Genomic DNA, 20,970 nt, shown 5'->3' with positions numbered 1-20,970 from the left:
AGCTTGTCTCACTTTCTATTCCCATCAATGTGACAACACCGTTGGATCTTCTCTCAGCCTAATGCAGAACTGAAGGTTTTTTGAGGACTAAATTCACAGTAACAGAAACTGAACAGGAGCAATACAAATTTTATCTCCACCTGAAAAGAAGCGTTTCCTAATTGATGACCTCTTTGCATGTAACTGCATGAATTTGAAATGGTTGCCTGCTGACAAACTCAAAGAATCAACAGAGAGGGTGTTTAGATGAGTCACACACGAGGGCTGAACTAAAAGCTAATAATCTGAAGACAAGGCAGGACGAGTTTTTATATATATGGCGCATTTCATGCACAAAGGCAATACAATGTGCTTTACATACACACAGAGAACATACTGTGAAAAGTAAGAACAGTGACATGCATAAAATCATAAAACAATTAAATTCAAATGATTAAAAGAGTATGTTTGCATATGTTAAGAGAAGTACAGTGAAGGTGCCACGCGTAAGAGAATGAGAAAATAATTGCTTTTAACCTGAATTAAAAAGGATGGACATTTGGTGCTGATTTAACCTCCACTGGCAGTTTGTTCCATTTGTTTGCAGCGTAGAAGCTAAATGTTGCTTCTCCATGTTTAGTTTGGACTCTGGTGTGGTCTCACCCTAACCCTACCTGACTTGAGTCCATGGAAGTAACAGTCCTGTTACTTGAGATTGGTAACAGGACTTTGCATATCAATGATGTATTCTGGCCCCAACCTGTTCTGTGATTTGTAAACTAGCAGCAGGGTTTTAAAATCTGTTCTGTGGCTGACTGGCAGCCAGCGTGGAGATTTTAAAATTGGTGCAACGTGCTCTGATCCCTTTGTTCAGGTGAAAGCTCTAGCAGCAGCGTTTTGGATGTGCTGCAGCCATTTAATGCTCCTTTTGGGGAGAACGATCAGAAGATCTTAACAGTTATCGAGTCTACTGGAGATGAACGCATGGATGAGCTTCTCCTGGGCTTTCTGGGAGACAAAACATTTTATTCTGTTGATGTTTTTGAGTTGGTAAAAAGTCGTATCGATGACAGCTTTGATGTGGCTGTGGAAAGCCGGATATTGGTCAACACACCAAGGTTGGTCTGTGTTCTGTGGACTGAGACTAACGATATGCAGCAGTCTGCTGGATGGAGAGGCTCCTGCTGGAAGACACAGTCCACTTTATCTTAATGGCAGAAGAGACATAGAGAAACAACTGACTACCAGATCATTTGAAAATACCTTTGTGAATGCGGTTATGGCCACTGATGGGTTGCTGGATGTACCTTGGAGTGAGTCAGCGTGGAGTTTGTCTGTGTGTCATTGGCTCAGGTCGACTGGTCTTGTTAGTGGAGCTGAGGTGCAGGGAGGAGTCCCAGCAGAAGGCTTCATCACTCCACGCATTTAACAGTGAATTTAACTTTACACACCCTGGAGGCCATGCGGAGTTTACATCATTGGCAGATGTGACGGTTCCCAACCCCCAATATTCACAAATACACACACAGCCCTCAGTCACACTCAATGCAAAAATCGCTTCACAAATCCAGCACACTGCCGAGCTAAAAAGGGATTTCACTGCCAGTGTACATACTGTATGTCCTCTTCTTTATGATAGGACTGAATCTTTTCCTCACGTACACAAACATACACCTAAGCTCCACACATGCACACACACATACACTGCTTGCGATGCTGTTGTATCCTTGCGTTCGTATTACATTATGAAGCTCGATCAGTCCTGGATGGACTATTTATCCTCTTCATTTGATGCCAAATCCTATCCAATACAAACAGCTTTATCCCTTTTCCCGCTCTGTAGACTGGCAACGTCATCTTTATCTGGAGCAGCTACAAACACACTAACACACACGCGCGCGCACACACACACACACACACACACAAACATACAAAAGTACCTAGATCAGTTCAGCTGAGTATAGCTGAATAATTCATTTGAGGGAAATTTACAACCAGCCTTCATTACAGGCAGAAACAAATGTTCAGTTCAGTGCAATACAAGAACTACAGGACAGGCCTTCACTGAAATGCCACCCCATAAGCAATGACCCATTACCATTTTACTGACACGCAGAAACAAATTACACAAGAAATCAGCTTGAAACTAACTTTGCCAGCTTATAATTGCTTTCTGTATGATTCTTAAAAAAAGAAAGAAAGAAAGAAAGAAAGAAAGAAAGAAAGAAAGAAAGCAGAGCACGAGTCCCTGTAACACATGAATGCCATTTCAAATACAAAAAACTTAACATGAGGGCCAAAATTTACAGAGAGTTCTGTCTAGGTAACAAGGGCTCAAATATAAAAGTGATAAGTTTATATTACAATGTAGCTGCAGAAAGGGACAACTTTTTGTAATAAAATGGATAAAAGCATAGTCTGATATATCTGTGTTTAAGTGCAAGGCCATGCCACTCTTTATTTTATTTTTTTTTATTATTTGCTATTGACACCTGCATTTTCATCCCAAACTGGCAGATTGCATAAATACAGTTGTGTCAATTACAGTCAGGATCTAGTAAAAGTGTTATAATTTGGAAAAAAGATATAAAGTAAACTTTTATTAAAGAGCTGCAGGTACATGGCAACAAATGGTGGCACCTACGTGAATATGAAAGGTGAATATTTATTCCATACAGGCTCTACAGTTTTTTGTTTCGTTTTCTTCTGTTTTCACTGAAGTAGTTTTCATCAGCAGATGGAGTTTCCTTTCGCATTTGAACATGTTTTCACAATCATGACATAGTAGGAAATAGAAAATATTAACAGTTAATAAAATTAATAATAGCCGAATTTCATTTGACTGCTTCACATTAATGAATACTGTGCATGTGGGCTCACTGTCACACTTCCAAAAAAATAAAAAATAAGATAGCAAAAGTTAAACTTTTAGAAAGAGTAAGTGGATCCTGTGTTGAGATTGTGTTGGCAGCTGTTGTTTATAAGGCCCTGAATGAGCTGTAAAGCTCAAATCCCTTCATTCAGTCTGTGCTTGTAGCGCCCCCTACAGGCCTAATAGGATTATCTCATTTCATTTTGTCTATTGTGTCTAATTTTGCGTAGCTATGACTTGAATGGCGATCGTGACACAGTACGTGGGTGAGCATGTAAGAAAAATATACCCACACATTATTCAGACATGACAAACACAAAAAGACCTCCATATAGGCAGCCATTAGAAATCAGGTGAGATGTTTTTTCGATTTGTAATTTTTCCACTTGTTCATCACTTATTTCAACAAATGTTTGTGTGTTACCACTGAGGGCTGCCTGTGTGCTCAAGCATACACATGGCAAGTACGAGTACGGAGGTGCACCTGTACAGTATGTGGGTGTATTTGTATTAACAGCGGTTCTATGGACTGGTAAATTTAGCCCTCCGTAAGTATTTGCCAAATAGGCATGAGAAAAGACTTCCTACTACAGTACAGTGCATATATGTGTGGGAGCAGGTAACACAGTAGGATGAGGTAAGGTCTCAGCGGATTACTGAACAACCTCTTCAGGAGACAATAAGAGGCCGTCAGGGGGAGGAGAGGGGAGAGGGCAGATTAATGAAATTTGAATGTGTTTACTGACTAGCCGCGACGGCAGCCTACCAATGGGTGAGATATATTCAAAATACAAAGTGCAGCAAATGGCTTCACCTCCGCCATGACGACCCCGGCCATTTTCAGACAGCGCTCTAATCAGCATACAACTCATCACAATCACAATCACCCGCAGAAATTACCACCATCACACTCTTCAGCACCATTTCCATCCTCGCCTCACTCTTGTTCATCTTCATCATCGCTTTCACCGTGCGAAGGAATCACGCCACTGTAGGAAATTGAAGTTGGCCAGATCAATAGCTACAATATTAAATGAAATTTGCTGCCATGATGGAGTGAAAGTATGAACATTTGTGTTTAGGAGGCATAGGGAGAGGTCATGCCGTCGAGTCCAAAAAAAAAAAAAAACATTTTGCATTTAGATGTGCAAGCAAAGGACTTGGGTGAAAGTTGAGTTAAAGAAGGTGAGACTGATAAGCTTTGATGTGTGCGCCTGTGTGTGCATGACCATGACATAATTTCAGCAGTGCCTAATCAAGGAGAAAGGGAGCCGGTTTCTGCATGAGGGCTGTAATGGAAACACAACTGGCCTGATCCAGGAAGGAAAACATGATACTTGCGCTTTACCCACACTTCCACAGTGACACAAAATACCTCCACTTCACCTGCAAGGAGACACAACATCAACACCTGCAAACAGGTCCCAATGTATCTCTGCCCTTTTGAAGTTTTATCTTTTTTTTCAGTGACGGATGGTGATTTGGCGCTTAGCAAAACTCCATCTGTTCATTTCAATATGAATAGGAATGTAAGTTTGGTGCTACTGGAGCGGCAGAGATGTGAAATTGCGGATGGAATGCAGAGCGGCCCCGACACGCAGGGTTAATTCAAACTGCCTTTGATGTCTGTCTGTGTGTGAAATGAGCTGGTGGTCCAGAGTTCACACAAACACACTACAGCACATACATACACTTGTCGTGCACGACAAGTTTAAAAAAAATTAAAAAATAAATGAAACTCAAGAATGCTTGCGTAGCTGCATGAAACCAAGCAAAACGGGAAGTATCACAGCTCATATCGCATATTGGATAGGACCAAAACACAGACTAAACTCAACTTTACTCTGTCAGTGAATCATGAATCTATTGCACTCTTCAGGATTTAACTCCTGAGCGTTCCCAAACATTCACTCACATGCCATCCTCATCCCCATGACAATGGAGGCTAAGCTGCCTGTAAGCAAAAACAGATTGTCGGCTTACATACACAATACCAATGTAAAGCAGATGTTGCAGTTATACAGCAATAATGGAATGAAAGTTTAACTCTCACTCAGAAAACAGATTTCAATTCATAGTTTGTAGCCTTGATCAATTGTGCAGTTGATTTCTGCATTGTCTGAAATTTCACCACCTTCAAAATGACACGCACACACACTGATTAATGCAATTATATATCGGTAAAAGTGCATCCAAGAAAAGCATTTCACTGGAATTCAAGTCCACCAGCTGTGTTATTTACAAATAAATGCTGAGTGATAATAATTGCAGTGTTGGTGCCAACTTAAAAGCGATCTTATATTTAAATGCAAAAAAAGGAGCAAGCATCTCAAATTGCAACAGAACAAAGTAAACAAGAATTCAGTCTGTGTGCCAGAATTATCAATAATCAAACTATGCACTTGGATTTATTTCACTATGCTGTTAGGTTAGAAGTGTGGCCAATTATACAGAGCCAAGCACTTTCATGAATATAAACACTGAGCTTATATAAACATTGATTTGGCTTCTGCATATTTTCATCTAGAAGTTTAAGTGTCACAGCAGCATAACCAACATGCTGGGTTAGGTGAGAGTTTCTTCATGATTAGGGCACCAAAGAAAAAAAAAATAAAATAAAATAAACTCTTCTAGTTTGAAAAGGCAAACTGCAATAATGGTTGGCAAATGGAAATATTTTTCATTATCTTTTAATTTTACTGTGAAATAACACGAGGAGGAAATGAGGTAATCTATGTCTCTGATCAGTCAGTCGCCATGACGGCAGGTCTCAGGCTTTTTGCTACATCCTGCTTTGAGCTGCATTAATATTTTATACTTGCCTACATTTATGGGAGCCATTCCGGTCCACATCTTTTTGACAGTGACGGTGAACAGAAGCCCTACATCTGCTCCATTTGCTTTTGGGGTGGAAGCATGATTATGTATCAGTGCAACCGATAGGGCAGTTTTAGAGTAATCTTGATGTTCTGCTCTTTATCTGAAGTCTTTATTTGGCCCTTTAACAAAAAGAAAAAAAGAAAAAAAAAAGTCGTAGTATATTTGTCTTTTTGTTTTATATAATATTTGTTACATTGGACATTACACCTATTTCAGGCAATAACAAAAACTATTCTTCTTGGTCATTTGTAACATCTGTATCTTTATTTTTTACACTCCCCCCCCCAAAAAAAAAAAAAAAAAAAAACAGCTGCCTTTTTCAATTTCTTTTCTTTTCTTTTATTTTGCCAAGAGGATGGTCTCATAAATGTATGTATCAAATATACACACGGCATTATAGGGTTAAATATTAGGAGGTTTTTTTTGTCCAGGACCGTGAGTGTGTGAGAGGTTCACACTCAAACTAACAAGAAAACAAGAAAAGGCCAGAGGATAGAGGAAAAACTGTATTTTTGATTGTATTGAGTAAGAATGTTAATATGTCATGCCTCATTATTAAGTATAGTTTTTTTTACAAATGTGTGCACAAATGTCTAAAAAGTGAGGCTCTGCATATTGCGCGTGTGTGCGTGCGTTTGCAAAAGTAGGTGTATGTGTGCGTACATGCACATGCATTAGTAAACATGTAGCATTGTAATCGTGGTGGTGGAGCACAAATCTCATCTAACAACAGAGTCTTGGGAAAAAGGCCAGAGGCAGAGATGAGAATCCTGCTCGAAGCCAAACAAGAGGGTAGATAGATTCTGTAGGGCAGGAGAGAAAAAGAGACAGAGAGAGAGGGAGGGAAGAAGGCAGAACAAGGCAGAAGCTCCAATCTGCAGAATTAAAAAGATGTAGGTAGCACTTCTGAAGACCCCTCTCAGATGGCAGTGGAGAGTCCTTACAGCCTACATGATCAAAAATCAAAATGCTTTTCTTGGACTTCCACAGCAGTTTGGCGTTTGAAAACCACCCACCGCTGAGGCAAGCCAATTAAAGTTATTCAGAGCTGTGACCAATCAATCAGAGACTAGTGCAGGTGGAGGAGGAAGAGAAGAAGAGGAGGACAAAACCTCTGAGACTTGAGCGCACCAAAACTCTCTTGCATGCAAACATAAACACTCATGGGGGGAAAAAAAAAAAAAAGGGCCAATACATTTGTTCACAATGAAAATAAACATCACACACCTACCACTTCACACAGAGAGAAGCACTCCCTCTGCAGTGGAATGAATAAAACACTTCACACCTGGAATTTTCTAGGGCATCACGCCACTCTACATTACCACTGCAACCCACTCAGGGAACTGTACCCAGTTTTTTCTCTCTGTCAAGCATAGATAGCACCAGACATGTCATGTTCTCTACGAAACATCAAACAGAAGACCACTGAAAATTGCACAAGCACACACACACACACACACACTCTGCAAATAATAGTGTGGAAAGATGAAGACAGGGAGAAAAGATTTGCAGGGTAGGCAAAATAAAGCATCTTCCCTCTGACAGGGCTGGAGCTTTAGAAGACCTCTAATCCTATTTTGACACATAATGCTTTATTGTCTGGCTTTTAAGAAGTCCAAGGCCTTCTTTTCTCTTGCAAAAAATACGACTAGAAGCATGACCGGATTTGATTTTTGTTTTCCCAGAATTCATTGAGCAACACACGCAAATACAGTCTCCAAATGTATCACATCTGACCATCTCTGTTTGTTCTGCGATGACACTTAGGGGGCTGTTTCCTCCCCAGTGACTGTTCAAGGCGCCATCCTAGTCCAGCCATTTAAATTCCAGCTATGGGAAAAGGTTTTGTCCTCATAATTTAGAGGTGTGGAAATAATTGCCATTACCCTCTAACCACCATACACACACACACACACACACACAGATGTTTTACAGTGTGACGAGAGAAGACAAAGTGCAGGTCATGCAGCATCCATAGCACCCTCTTTAAAGCCCGCATTATTGATTGAGTCATTCTCTTTACCATGAAAAGTGGAAACATAAAAGGTTACAAGGTAATTATAATAAATAATATAAATCAAAGAAAAACGGCAGCAATATGAACCTAAAAATCTGCACACAATTTTTGTGTGCTATGATGATATCACCAAATTAATAGGCTGATATGAAAAAAATTTATTAGAAGTTTAACACTTCACATCCATACGTCTGTCTAGACATATGTAGTGAGGGAATAAAAAAAATAAAAAATAAAAAAAAGCTTTAAAGTGTATTTGCAGAACTGAGTAAAGTTCCCTTTTGATCTTTTGGATATAACGGCTATCACTTAATCATTTAATTGCATTTGACATTTGTGTTGAATGCTGGCATAGTAAGCATTTGAATTCCTGAGGCCAAAGACATAAGTAGTGAGATGACTGAGACCTTCATCTTTGACCTTTGCCAACCCAATACTCTTCAGTGCAACCTTGAGTCCAAGTGAATGTTTTTTGCCTGATATAATTAAAGTCCCCATGGCGTTCCTGAGATAGAGATCAGTAGAACGGTGTAAATGGACGTACGAATGGAGAGAAACTCTAAAAATATAATACCTCCAGTCCCAGTTTTTGACTCCACTGGGGAATAAAAATAAAACGGATATGAAACTGGCAACCGGGCACTGACGCTATATAATCTGGTTTTACGTTTCCTAAACTGCCACATTTTTTCATTGCAAAGCTATTTGAAGTAGTTCCTTCCAACGCCAAGTTGGGTATATCTGCATGCAGTGCTGCACTCTGCAGATATATGTATTTTCATTTATATAAACACCGCCAACCACTGCCAGACCATCAAGCTGGGCAGCTGAGGAACCCTTGTAACCTTCCCCGGTGTCAGAAAACCAATAAAAAGGCAGAAAAATAAATAGTGTGTTTGTGTGCCCTTCTGTTCTCTTGTCAGCCCAGGGGAGTCTGAGGCTGGGAGTAATGGTGCTGACCAGCTCTCACACTGCTTAACGTTCAGCTAGCTGGTTTCATGTGCCTTGAATGGCCACGGTTATTTTGTTGTTGTTTGGGCTAAATACAAAGTTAAATACCAGAATAGCCACACAAAAGTGTAACAAGGGCTACACAAGGGTTTCTAACAGAATAACAAGTGGTTAGTTAACAGACCATTTCTATGCCTTCATGACCCTGATGCGTTACCCTGGTGATCCCTGACTCTTGGGAAGTGCTAATGGGATGTCTGAATCGGACTATAATCAAGTTTAAAAATTAAACATTACATCCAATTGGGCAGACAAATGGAGGGTTAACTGCTGTAGATAAATTGTTTGCATAATTTATTTCTGGTTATTATGCATCACCCCCGTACTGTTGGCGCCGACCAAAGTGTGCCCCTTTGGACGCATCCAGCTTTTCATGAAATAAAACAGACCCATTGCTCATCTAAGTGCAGCTGCACCAGTGGAGGTGTTTAAAAAAAAAAAAAAAGTCCTGACTCAAGTTAAAGAAACTTTGTGTAATAAAATGCACAATCACCCAGGAAGTTGCTGTGATAGCAAGTCAAACACCTGCAGACACCTTGGAAATATTTATCTCTTTGCATTTCACAAAATTATGTCTCTTTATTAAACATAACCATAATTCCATATAAAACATGCGCACACACACACACACACACACACACACACACACACACACACACACACATACTGACAGATCATCGCAGATAGAAAGAGGAAGGGGTGATGCTGACATCAGCATTTGGAAGTGAGGATTATGGAATAAGAGCAGGGGTGATGTTTACTGTAGTACTGGGCATTGGAGAGAGATTATTGGGGGAAAAAAAAAATAAATAAAAAAAAAATAATATATATATGACATATGAAGCATCTTACGAACTGAAAGGTTACACCAGTGGGCCCTGATAACACACATACATTCATCATATTCAGAAATTAACTAAGCTCTGTTTCTCCTCATCTCATGGTGGCTGGTGTTGCAGATGTGCTACACCGAAGTAGCAATGATTAATCGCTCATTCATCTCAACATACATAAAAACCTCAGTGAATGACCACTGTTTGTTCTCATGTGTTACACAATAACTGAGAGACATTTAAGCAAGTCATCAGGAGAGAAACTGGAGCCACAGAGTAAACCATCTATCCTGCAGAAATAGCCTGTGATAGCCAGATAACAAGTTGCATAAGGTCCAGGCCAGAAGGTAGAGGGGGGAGGATGACCAAAAGAGGAGGACTAAGTGCACTCACTCCTCTCTCTCTCCTTTTAAGGTAACTGCATGTGAAGAAAAGAAGGACCCTCAACTCTTCCTGTAAACTGTCTACAAACATAAGAAGCTTTCAAATCAAGAAACAAATTGTCGTCCACTGACAGATCATCGCAGATAGAAAGAGGAAGGGGTGATGCTGACATCAGCATTTGGAAGTGAGGATTGTGGAATAAGAGCAGGGGTGATGTCTACTGTAGTACTGGGCATTGGGGAGAGATTATTGAAAATTTCTGTAGTCAGCGATAGCAAGTAAATCCACTAATGCATTCCATAGAGATATGTTTGTTGAGGCTGACTGTCTTTGCCATGAGCAACCTTCTTTTTCCAGGAAGCAGTGGGAAGGCTTGGAGAAGAGTGAGAGGTGTTTGGAGAAGTGTGCTGGCTGACATACAACATCTCCTTCAAGTCATGAAAACATACCTGTGCTGATCAAACTGACCTGGAGGCTTCAGCTATATTAACAACAAGAGTTTGTACGCATGCACGCGCGCGCACACTCACATGCAATGAAAGCACTGGAGGCAAGAAGGTCTGTGTTGAAATGAGATAAACTTCCTGCCAGCGTGCCGTCAGCAGGGCAACTGATGTGGTGTTGGCCACACAGCACTATGAAGACGCAGAGTGAAGGGCCAAAGTGACAGAAGGAGAACAAAAAAAAAAACAAACATACTTTGAAACGTAACAAAACAAAAAAACTGTGTGAATCCCACGCCCCAAACCACAACTGCGTCTTTCTTCCTGCGTTCCATGTGGACGTGTGGGTGGATTGGTGGGTTTATTGATCTGGAGGTACGTCACTCTCCAGTTTCCAGTAATCAAGAGCAGAGAGCACGGAGAAGGGGCAGACAGATCCTCAGCCTTGCAAAGATGTGAAGAGCCAGCCTGAAGCTAGGAGGCTTAGGAGCAGTCATGTGTACCACACTAAATTATTGTCGGTGATTAGACGTTTCTTAGTGAAATGAATTGGAGAGAGTTCGACATATGTTGCGTGGCATTGCAATTTAAGAAGCTTGCTAAACTGAAGCTGAGGAAATTGCCCTGATTCTACATGCAAGTGGGAATAAGACGTTTGTGTAATGTGACCAATATTTATTCAAGTACCGTTCGTAAGTACGACTCTGAGGTGCTTTCATGTTCTGATACTTCAATGAATATTGTACTTTACTCCACTACATTTATTTCACAAGTGTTGTTATTAGTTACTTGCAGAGAAACACTTTGCCCTCTTACACAAAAACATTAATGCAGTCACACTCCGGTTTTTTAGCAGTAGAGAGACTTCTTATAGTTTGTTTCACGTACGTTTTGTTGGTCCAGAGGGAAAAAAATAAATAAATTACTGACAACTTAAATCAAATGTGTGTAGCAGCAAGAGTTTTGGCTTTTTGTCAATTCCCATAGCCCGTCAGATTCACATCATATGCACGCAAGAGCCATTTGTAGTTAAGGCTGGCTGATATGGGCAAATTTTCTATCAGTATTTCTTCATTTTGCCCGATACGATATAACTCCGATATCAATATGAACATATAAAAGTCACAAAAAAACTGCCATGAACGCCCACAACCAATGTCTGTATCTACAAACCTCTGAAAAATGAGTCTGCCCAGTCCATGAAGCTTTCTCCTATATTTAGATAAAAGTCTCTTCCCCCTTATCAGCTATTCTTTCTGTTTTATTATGACTTGTGGAAGTGTATTGCGGGGAAAAACATTTAGCAGCTAAAACTTACCTCGTCGGAGCTGAGCACTGGCTGCGTGGTGTCATGACGCACCGACGTAGCGTCATTCAGCTTAAATACAGCTGAATGAAAGCAGCGGCCCTTGATGAACCTCAGTGAAATTATGTTTTCCGAAATATTAGTTTGATATGTGAAACATATACAAACCATATAACCATTGTTGAAGCATTTCCTGTCGCGATATATATTGATGTTGAACAACTGTCCAGCCCTTTATTTAGTTAAGCATCCTGCACTTTATCCAGGCGCAGGGCTAAAATGGTAATGGTCGTCATCGCTGGTAAACCATCAAATCAAAGTAATGCCAGTGTGTGGGCATGTTGTCATATGGCAGTCATTCTGCTCGTGTTTGCCTTTTAAAACTGTTCTGAATAAGCCCGAGGATACAGGAACAATGCAATGTGTCCACCGCTGCCTCTTATCAGCACACACTGTAACACATCAAACACAGCAGCACACGGGATAATGAGGAGGATAAGGACTATAAACAGCATCCGTCTACTCACATTTTAAATTTACCAACTCTCGTCCTCCCCTTCTATCATTTCATCCATCTTAAGTGGTTTGACTCTAAATATACACAAAAAAAACTGCCTGAACATCCATCCCCATTGTCAAGGCATTCTTCATTCTTTCTCTCCCTCTAAAAAACCATCCTCCTCCTCCTCCTCCTCCTCCGCTGTAAAAGCAGCCCACTCTCCTTGTCTATCCGTGCTACACACTCGTCCATTGGAAACTGAAGTCCTCAAGTAAATCTCTTACCCTCTATCTTCACTTCACTCAACCTGAGGAATAATGACATCTTGACCAAGTCTGGACAGAATCTATTAAAATGCATTTGCAAGCAGTTAAATAACTTTTATTTATTTTGACATTTAAAACTTGCACACAGTATGCAAAAACTAAATACTAAATATTTCATATGTCTGTGCTGTTTTTAAATCGGCAAACTCGAAATGTATTCAGATAATTTCTGCCCTGCCAGCCTTGGCCTTTTTCTTTCTTTCACTCACTACTTTTGCTTGTCAGAAAAAATAAAATCTAAAATGAGGGGAACTGAACGCACCACATTATATTTAACTTTATTACTTGTCGCTTTCCATGTAAGACAAACTCAAAAATAATTTGCACACACTTTTTTTGTCTGTGAGAATAAACTGTGCATGAAAAGGAAGGGGGCGCAGAGGGAGGCAATCTTGTTACCAGCCGGCATAGCCCTGGGAAGATTTCTATCAGACACACGTATAGAGAGAGGCATCCATTTAGAAAATGGCTTTTCTAGGCATGCTGGGCCATTTAGCACACCCTGTGACGACTCCTGTTTGGGGCCATGATAAATGTTCTTCCACACCCGCTCGGCACACAGTCAGGCCAGCACATCCACATGCAACCATATGGGCATCATACACAAGGCGTCATGGAATGGACATAATTTTTTTTTTTTTTTTTTTTTCAGAGAACGAGCCCAAGAGAGAAAAAAAAAAAAAAAAACTCAGCAACTTGTAGGGGTGGAAATTAAGATTAAATCCGTACTCCTCTCCTTCACGCTCGCTCTCACTGCCTCTGCTTCTCTCTCTCTCAAACCCAACCAGTCGAGGCAGACAGCTGCCCGAGGTTTCTGCCACTGTCATCCATTGCTTGCTCTCGTTAATAACTCCCTAAAGAGTTTGGTCTAGACCTGCTCTATGTAACTTTGTAATGATTTGGCGTTATATAAATAAATTTGACTTGATTCGATTTGAAAATAACACCTCTTTAAGCGTGGTGATGCATTAGATAAGTTCAAGGGTTTCATGTTTTTTATAGGTCTCCAAACAACCAACAAAGTCAATTTAGATATTAAAAAAGTTTAATTCAAGACTTTTTTTAGTTTGTGAAATGACGATATTTTAGAAATTTTGTATCATACAATTTCATTAATTAATGTAATTTCATTACATTTCATAAAATTTCAGCTAGAAATCATATGCTGGGGAGGCCCTTAACAATTAGCAATCCACATAAAAGGCAAACATTTTGATAGATAAACAGTCTAGTATATTTTGTTTATACTGGATGAGTGCTAAAAATCCTACATCACACAGTCTGGGCGTCTGCCTGACAGCCACTAATTGCAGTTAACCTTTACGCCAGCACAATCCCTGTCATCTCACTTCCTCCTCTCTGGGATCCATCAAAGTTGCCACCATACTAACAGCCATCATACTAACCACTGCTGCTGCTAGCATTAAAGCTGCCACAGGCACCTTACTGGTAGGATGAATCACACTCACCCATACAGCAATAATGAAGCATTTATCTCAGGGTGCATTACAAACCCTGGAAGCTCGGTGAACATGCGCACATGGCAGAATTTTGATGAAACAGTGTCAATCACACTCTGCTCAACCATCTGCTCCGCCACAAGACAGACTCGTGTTACACGGAGCCCCGTACAAGGACACAGAGGCGAACAACCAACACCATGATAAGTGTCCATCTTATCAACCAATTTTTTTTTATATTTTAAATTATAAGTTAAAAAAAAAAAAAAAAAAGTCTAAAAATGGTGAAACGATTCTAATAATTCAATCACAAACACGATTTACAGATAAATAAGCAAAACTTACACACAATAAAGTTATCACAAGAGGAAAGCTGAATAATGAAGCTGCATGTCTGTTTAAACAATTTCTCACCATTTATACAGAGTAGTGTACAGTAGTGTGCACATAAACACACACCCAAGGTCAGACACACACACACACACACACACGGACATGTTGTACAACCTCACCTCACGAAATCCTACTGATTAATAATGCAGGAAAATGCAGGAAAATGCAGCATGTCATATGCAAGTGTGACGTCAACTTACTGATCTCATCTGCTGAGTTCCGGTGACGTGTTGCAGAACCTTTTCTAGCTCCTTCTCAATTCGTCCCGCCCAGTGAATCATTCTGGAAAATAAAATGGGACATTTTTCAGTCTACATTACCACACAAACATGTCATCGTATGAGCATGCATCTCTCTGTGAAGCCATGTGAGGGATTGTGTCAGTAAGACTGTGACAGACAGAGTGATTCTCATCACGTCTGTGCTTCTCTGTCTGCATTGGCAAACTCCCAGACTTGTTCCCTTTTCTTGGATCCATTATTGGATCGCTTCAATCTCCCATCTCTTTTAATGCCTGTGCTAGTCATACGCACCTTCTCTCCCCATCACACCTTGCGTCTATTTGGTCGGCTCTGGCAGGACTGGCATCGAACTTGCCTGTCTCGGTTTGGCTGAGATTAGCGGCTCTGCAATAAAACTGCTCAGGTCTGACAGAAGTGCACCCTAAGCAGGAGCTGATCTCCATTAGACGGAGCCAAGTTTGGAATTAAGAGATCAAACGGCAGGAGCTCATCACCGCATATCTCACAGCAAGCAACAAATGACTTAATGGATGAAGATTCTCACTAGATCATTTTAAAGCAGCAGCAGCAGCAGAGGGACACCTGGAAATGCACTGAGCTATCATGGCCAATGAGAAAGTCTCACTCCCAAAAAAAAAAAAAAAAAAAAAACCTAATCTTTCAGCAATCAGATGAATAAATTCTGTCATGTGTTTGTGAGCCAACTACTGAGTCTGTGCCAACCTTTTCCTTTCAGCAGCCTGCAGATAGCTAATCACTAGCATCAACAGCACAACACAACAGAGTCGTTTGTCTTTTAATATGACAACGGAGACAAATGTCATCTTTAAATGTCAGATTGGCTCAGAAGACAAGAGAGAAGACAGATTTATTAAACTGTACAAATCTGCGAAGCAGTGACGGCACGCGCCGTAATCACCAAACCCCAGCGGGGCCTCATCAGCAGAGTAACAGCACAGAAAGAACACCAGCAAGCGTGCACGCTGGCTGTTTTTGTAGGAGCAGGATGACGAGAGAGCACCAAGGCCTTGGAAAGGACTGTGCAGTCTGGGACCGCTGGGGAGAGGCCGCTGACTATGAAAAGGTCACCTCGATATGAAATAAAAACAAGCTTACAGTGAGAGCCAGCCTAGCAGGACACAGTGATACTAACAGTGAGGGACATTACCTCTGTCCCCGAGCCAGGCAGACTTCTTATGCAACTTCATTAGTCTACATGCTACACACACCCACACAAACATATACATACACACGGCTTTGACAGACTGACGTGCAGAAAGGAGGGCGCGTCTTATATTGTCTGTATATATACACATTACACACGCAGGCAAATATCACAATACTGATCCAGCCAATGTTAACAACATTTTTTTTTTTTGGGATATTTATATTATTTAGGTATTTTTTGTTTTGTTTTTTTATGTCTTGGTGGAATTGTGGAAAATTCTTAATAGAGTACATGGGAAAATACATGTATATAGCAGATAGGCAATGTATTCCTTGCTCAGTTCTCTGAGGATGTGCAATAATTCTTGTTGATATTTGTCATATCTGCTGATATATTCTCATATGTTGTCTGTGTTGTCTATTATTAATTAAAATCAATAACAGTCAGCATATGATGATGATCTATACATGTCCCCAATCTGCACGTAAAGATGAATACAATGTTTCAATAAGTGCCATAATACTAAGCACATCAACGAAACACTTAGTGATAGGCAGCAAGTAACCAATCATGCGGCCTCAACACAGGTGAGTGCGTCAGGCCTGATCACATGAAGGCAGAAATGTCTTCTTGTGAAATACTTTCAAATTCATGTTGGAGCGATTGTCTGTGACAGGAGAAAAACATTTTACAGCTCCTTTGCAGACGTGGTTTGGTAAATTGCACGATCAATGCTCTGAGACCTTCTGTGTTGTGGAAGACGTGATCGCTCTTCAAAACAGAGAAGTTGTACACTACATGAAAGCTGACTGATGCTCCTTGCCACTTTGCAGTTTGATGTAGTAGCACAACTTTGCCATTTGTCTCTTGTTTTCTATCCTGTATTATGATTTATTTCAGCTAAGCATTACAGAGAAGGTAGAAAATGTGTTGAAATGAGTTTGGATGGACGACCAGTGTATCAGCCACACACACCGCCTTTATGCTCATGTTGCTGCCATCCCAGGAAGAGTTCCAAATTATCTTTCAAGGCAGGGTTTGGACTATTTCATGTGCATCATAATAACTAAATTTGGTGGGTATAGTTTATAGTTTGATAAAGACTGAGGCATGAAATTTTATTTTACCCTCCTGGAAAAGCTCGTACATCTGGCCATTTATATTCCAGTTATGGGAAAAGGTTTTGTCCACATAATTTAGAGGTGTGGAAATTATTTCCAATTCCCCTTAACCGCTACACACAGACACACACACACACAGCTTGTTGATTACCTAAAAATATGTCATGGCTACCAGGTGTAGGAAATGTACATTTCTGGCACTGCTGTGAAAAATGGTCTAGAGGACACTGTGCCCTTTCTTAAGGACACACTTCCTCAGGCATAGGCACTCAGACCATCGGCATACGGTGTGTGTGGCCAATGCGCACCCACAGCAGCTCTTTCAATTAGCCAATAGTCAAATTTTGGCACAACAAACGAGAACACTGATGATAATGACAAGTAACAATGTTAACATTATGTCACTGTAATAATAACTAGAATAATCTTTCTGTTTTTGAAAAAAAAAAAAGAAGTGTATTAGGAGAGTAAAGCAGTGGGTAGGCTGCTGTGGGATAAATATAGCACTATTGAGTATTGAGCACCAAAATAGATTACACTGTGTGTTCAAATAGAGTGAATATGTATTAAACATCCATGTGAATCTCCTTTCAAAGTAATTCAAATGTAAGACAAAATATCTACAGTATTTCTCTTTCTGAGGCTCTATCAAATCAGTGAGGCAGCTAATAGTGGGTTTAAGTCAGCAGCAGTAATATAAAGGATAAGTGATTTCATTTGAAAGTCACCTTGGCCATCCGGAAAAATAAAGCTCCAAAGATTTCATAGAGATTATATAGCGGATGCATCAAAGAGGGAACATTGAGATTCCTGTCACTTGTGGTGGACCTGACTGACTAATCGTCACTGCAGGCTACACTTAACTGTTCACATTGGATCATCACTACATGATGATCATAAGCAGAGCGACGTTAACATTTGAGGCCACGGGCTGCATCACAGACTGGAGTGAGGAACTGCTGAACTCTGCTTCAGAGTTTTGTTAGTAAACTACAAAATCTGAAATGTTAATATTACAGAGTTGTCTCTTTTAAGGAATATAACTAGAATAACTTTTCGTTAATTATCGACAGAGTTGTGTTGAATTGCTCCAGGACTCACAGGTAGTAAATGGTTGCTGCAGAAATGATGTTTCAGCCTCCTGTGTCATCAATGTGGACCTGTTACAGCCTGCTGCTCACATAAGAGGAGAAGCTGGCCTTATAATCAGAAATATTATTGCATAACCATTTTCCAACAGGTATGTGCTGAAAAAGTCCAGCAATAGTTTTGATGGTTTGCACGCTCAGCTACTTTATTATTATTATTATTATTTTTTTTAAACTAATGGTACCAACACTAACAGCTTTTCCTTTGAGTCAAAAAAATAAATAAATAAAAAGATAGGACCTGAAAGATTGTCTCAGGAAATAGTTTGGTATTTTCGGTGGAGGGACTTGTGTATTTAAAGACCTGGCACTTTAACGAATTGATTTATCCTCTGAATCACATTGACACGGTTTTGTTTTGTTTGTTTTTTTTAAATAGATAATCCTGCTGTGGGATAGTCATGATGACTTTAACGGTGAGTGTGCTCTTTCCACTGGAGGACTTTTAAGAAAAGCCTCGTTATAGCTCAGCCCTTTCATCTGGAGCAAATGGGGTATCTCCCCCCCTCCGCCAAATACAGTGACAGGATGACAACACACCGATTATTATTACTACTATTATTATTATTATTATTACTACATCATCTCAATCGCAGCGGATGGTCCCAGAAATGACTCCCCGGTTGGGTTGATCGCCTGTGGCACCTGTGCCTGCTCCCCGCAGCCTGTCTCCGTGTGGATTGTGGCAAACTGAAGCAGGCTTTGGGCTTTTTAAAGCCGCTGCCCACAACAACACCAGCACCGTGGGCTCTGTGTGAGACACAGCGCCACAGACCGAAGCTGCGTCCGTGCGTTTGAACATCAGGGACGGCAGCTCGGAGCTGAGCGGCGGAGCATGTGCAGGCTCGGCTGGGGGCCACCTGTCCTAGTTCGGCGCTCCGCACCCCGCTTCACCCCCCCCCTCACCCCCCCACCACCACCACAACAGTCCGGGGTACTTACGTGTAGTGCTGGGGGAAGAGATGGGTCCCGTCCGTCGGCGTGGAGACGCATACGATAAGTACAGTTTGGATTGTGAAGAGGCAGAAAATACCGCACGACTGCGCGCAGATCGCCATTTTCCATTAAATATTTAGGAAACTGGGATAAATAAGAGGAGGACCGGAAGGACAGTCTCTCGCAGCTGCGCTAAGAATAACCGAGCTCCAGAGTAAAAGTGTTTGGTGGGAGGTGATGGTCGGCGGAGGCTTCTGGACACTTCAGCCAGCCAGTGAAGCCACACGGAGGACCAGGAGCCGGATCAGGCAGATGCTCCGCCGCTGCTGCTGTGCCTGGATGTTTGTTTGTGCACTCGTTGTCCTCCCTCCCTCGCCGCCGCCGCCGCCGCGCACATTTGCTCCTTTTCTCTCCCACTCTCTCCAATGTAACAACCGTACACAGTAAAGTTCACCTGCGGTGGATCTGACGTTTCCTTTACAGACTTTCAAAATAAAACCGTGTCACCTGGTACAATACAAGGCACTGCTGTGACCGGAGAGCGGCCTGCTGATGTTTATCAGAAATCACTGTTGTATCGTCAGAGAAATGTCTTCACTGCAGACAACAACAACTCAGCAACCTCAGCTGTGCTGATGTGATGCCTTTTTAAAAAAAAAAACAAACACACAGAAAGGAAATACATGGGGGAAGAAAGGCTGCTGTTGGAAAATCGGTCTATTTTGGCACAATTACTCTAAACACTAGGCCTATTTGAGCGTTTCTATAATGCCATTTAGATAACTTTTATTTTGAAATATCGACCATTTGACTTCCGGTAATCGGTCAGCGTATCAGTGGCTCTTGACTCAGCTGTTGGCATAAACTGTCCATCCTCCATTCAAACAGCCTATTCACGTGCGACAGGCGGGGGCGCGCACATCAGGCCACCTCCTCTTTTTACCTCACTGTGTCCTCCCTTAAACTAAGTATGAGCAGAAATCCAGGCTTTATTTTGGTGATTAGAGGCATGACTTAGGGAGTAAGGGGTTTTGGGGAGGGGAGAATTAACTGAAGCGTAAACGCCTTGGGGCTGCTCTCCAAATGCATTTGTTCAACTACTCTATTAGCTCATTTGGTCCAGTGGGCGAACATTTCAATGAATGGGAGAGGAATCAATGAGCACAGCTATTGTTTTAATGCTGTCTCCAGCCACTCAGGGGAGGGGGCCTAAAAGTGCTCAATATTTAGCTTTAACGGAAGCATGAGACATGTTCCTGTCTTTCATAATTGGAAACCTTTGTGGGATCATACGCCTGCTAGTAAGGAATATTTCAGAAGAGCATGTTTCCTCTAGACAGGCGTCAGATACTGTTGATTTCAACAGTATATGAGGAGGAAAGATGCACTGAAACCTCTGAGGAAATCTAATTCAGCATGAAGTTAAACCCCCAGCAAGTATCTCTCTTCATCTGCCTGTGTGTGTGTGTGTGTGTGTGCGCGCGCCATTGCACATGCACCTGTACCTGCGTTGTTGGCTTTTCATGCACTGCTGTTTGTTCTCTGATCTTCCTGTTCAGCTGGAGGGCACAGTAGGTGTTAAGCACCTAAGCAAAAACATTCACGGGTTTGTCCAGCCAGTACAGAGCACACAATTAAGACATAGAGCTTTTTACATAATTTGTTCCAAAGTATGCAGAATAAGGAAATGCCGCTCAAGGCTTCAGGTTTTATTTTCCCATTTGTGTCTCAGTCAAAGCCCAGCTTCAGGACACCTGGTTCCTTTGGCCGCTCCTGGGCAAGCCTTACATCTCCTGGCCCATTTGATAGGTGGGCGTGGGGAGACACAGCCGGTTTTGTGCCTGTGTTGTCCTTGTCTCAGTCAGTCAGCAGGGGACATGCAGGTGCTCTGCTATAGAAAGCCACACGGCAGTCAGCGGGGATGCGGCACAACATTTCTCTCTCTTCGG

At 41.4% G+C, this 20,970-nt stretch overlaps 1 protein-coding gene across 2 annotated transcripts in view; it reads right to left on the bottom strand.

Annotated features, from left to right (window-relative positions):
* cacna2d2a (calcium channel, voltage-dependent, alpha 2/delta subunit 2a) overlaps positions 1-19,387 on the bottom strand; it is a 133,272-nt gene extending 113,885 nt beyond the window's left edge. For both annotated transcript variants that reach the window (XM_029501182.1, XM_029501181.1), the window contains exons 1-2: positions 19,028-19,387; positions 14,607-14,688 (exon numbers count right to left, since the gene is read on the bottom strand). In XM_029501182.1, coding sequence (XP_029357042.1) covers positions 14,607-14,688; positions 19,028-19,143 — 198 coding nt within the window. In that variant the 5' untranslated portion in view covers positions 19,144-19,387. The remainder of the gene's footprint in view (positions 1-14,606; positions 14,689-19,027) is intronic.
* Between the last annotated feature and the right edge of the window lie 1,583 nt (positions 19,388-20,970).

The sequence above is a fragment of the Echeneis naucrates genome, chromosome 5 (assembly GCF_900963305.1).
Source record: "Echeneis naucrates chromosome 5, fEcheNa1.1, whole genome shotgun sequence".
Taxonomy (NCBI): domain Eukaryota; kingdom Metazoa; phylum Chordata; class Actinopteri; order Carangiformes; family Echeneidae; genus Echeneis; species Echeneis naucrates.
This window is presented reverse-complemented; position numbering and strand designations above follow the sequence as displayed.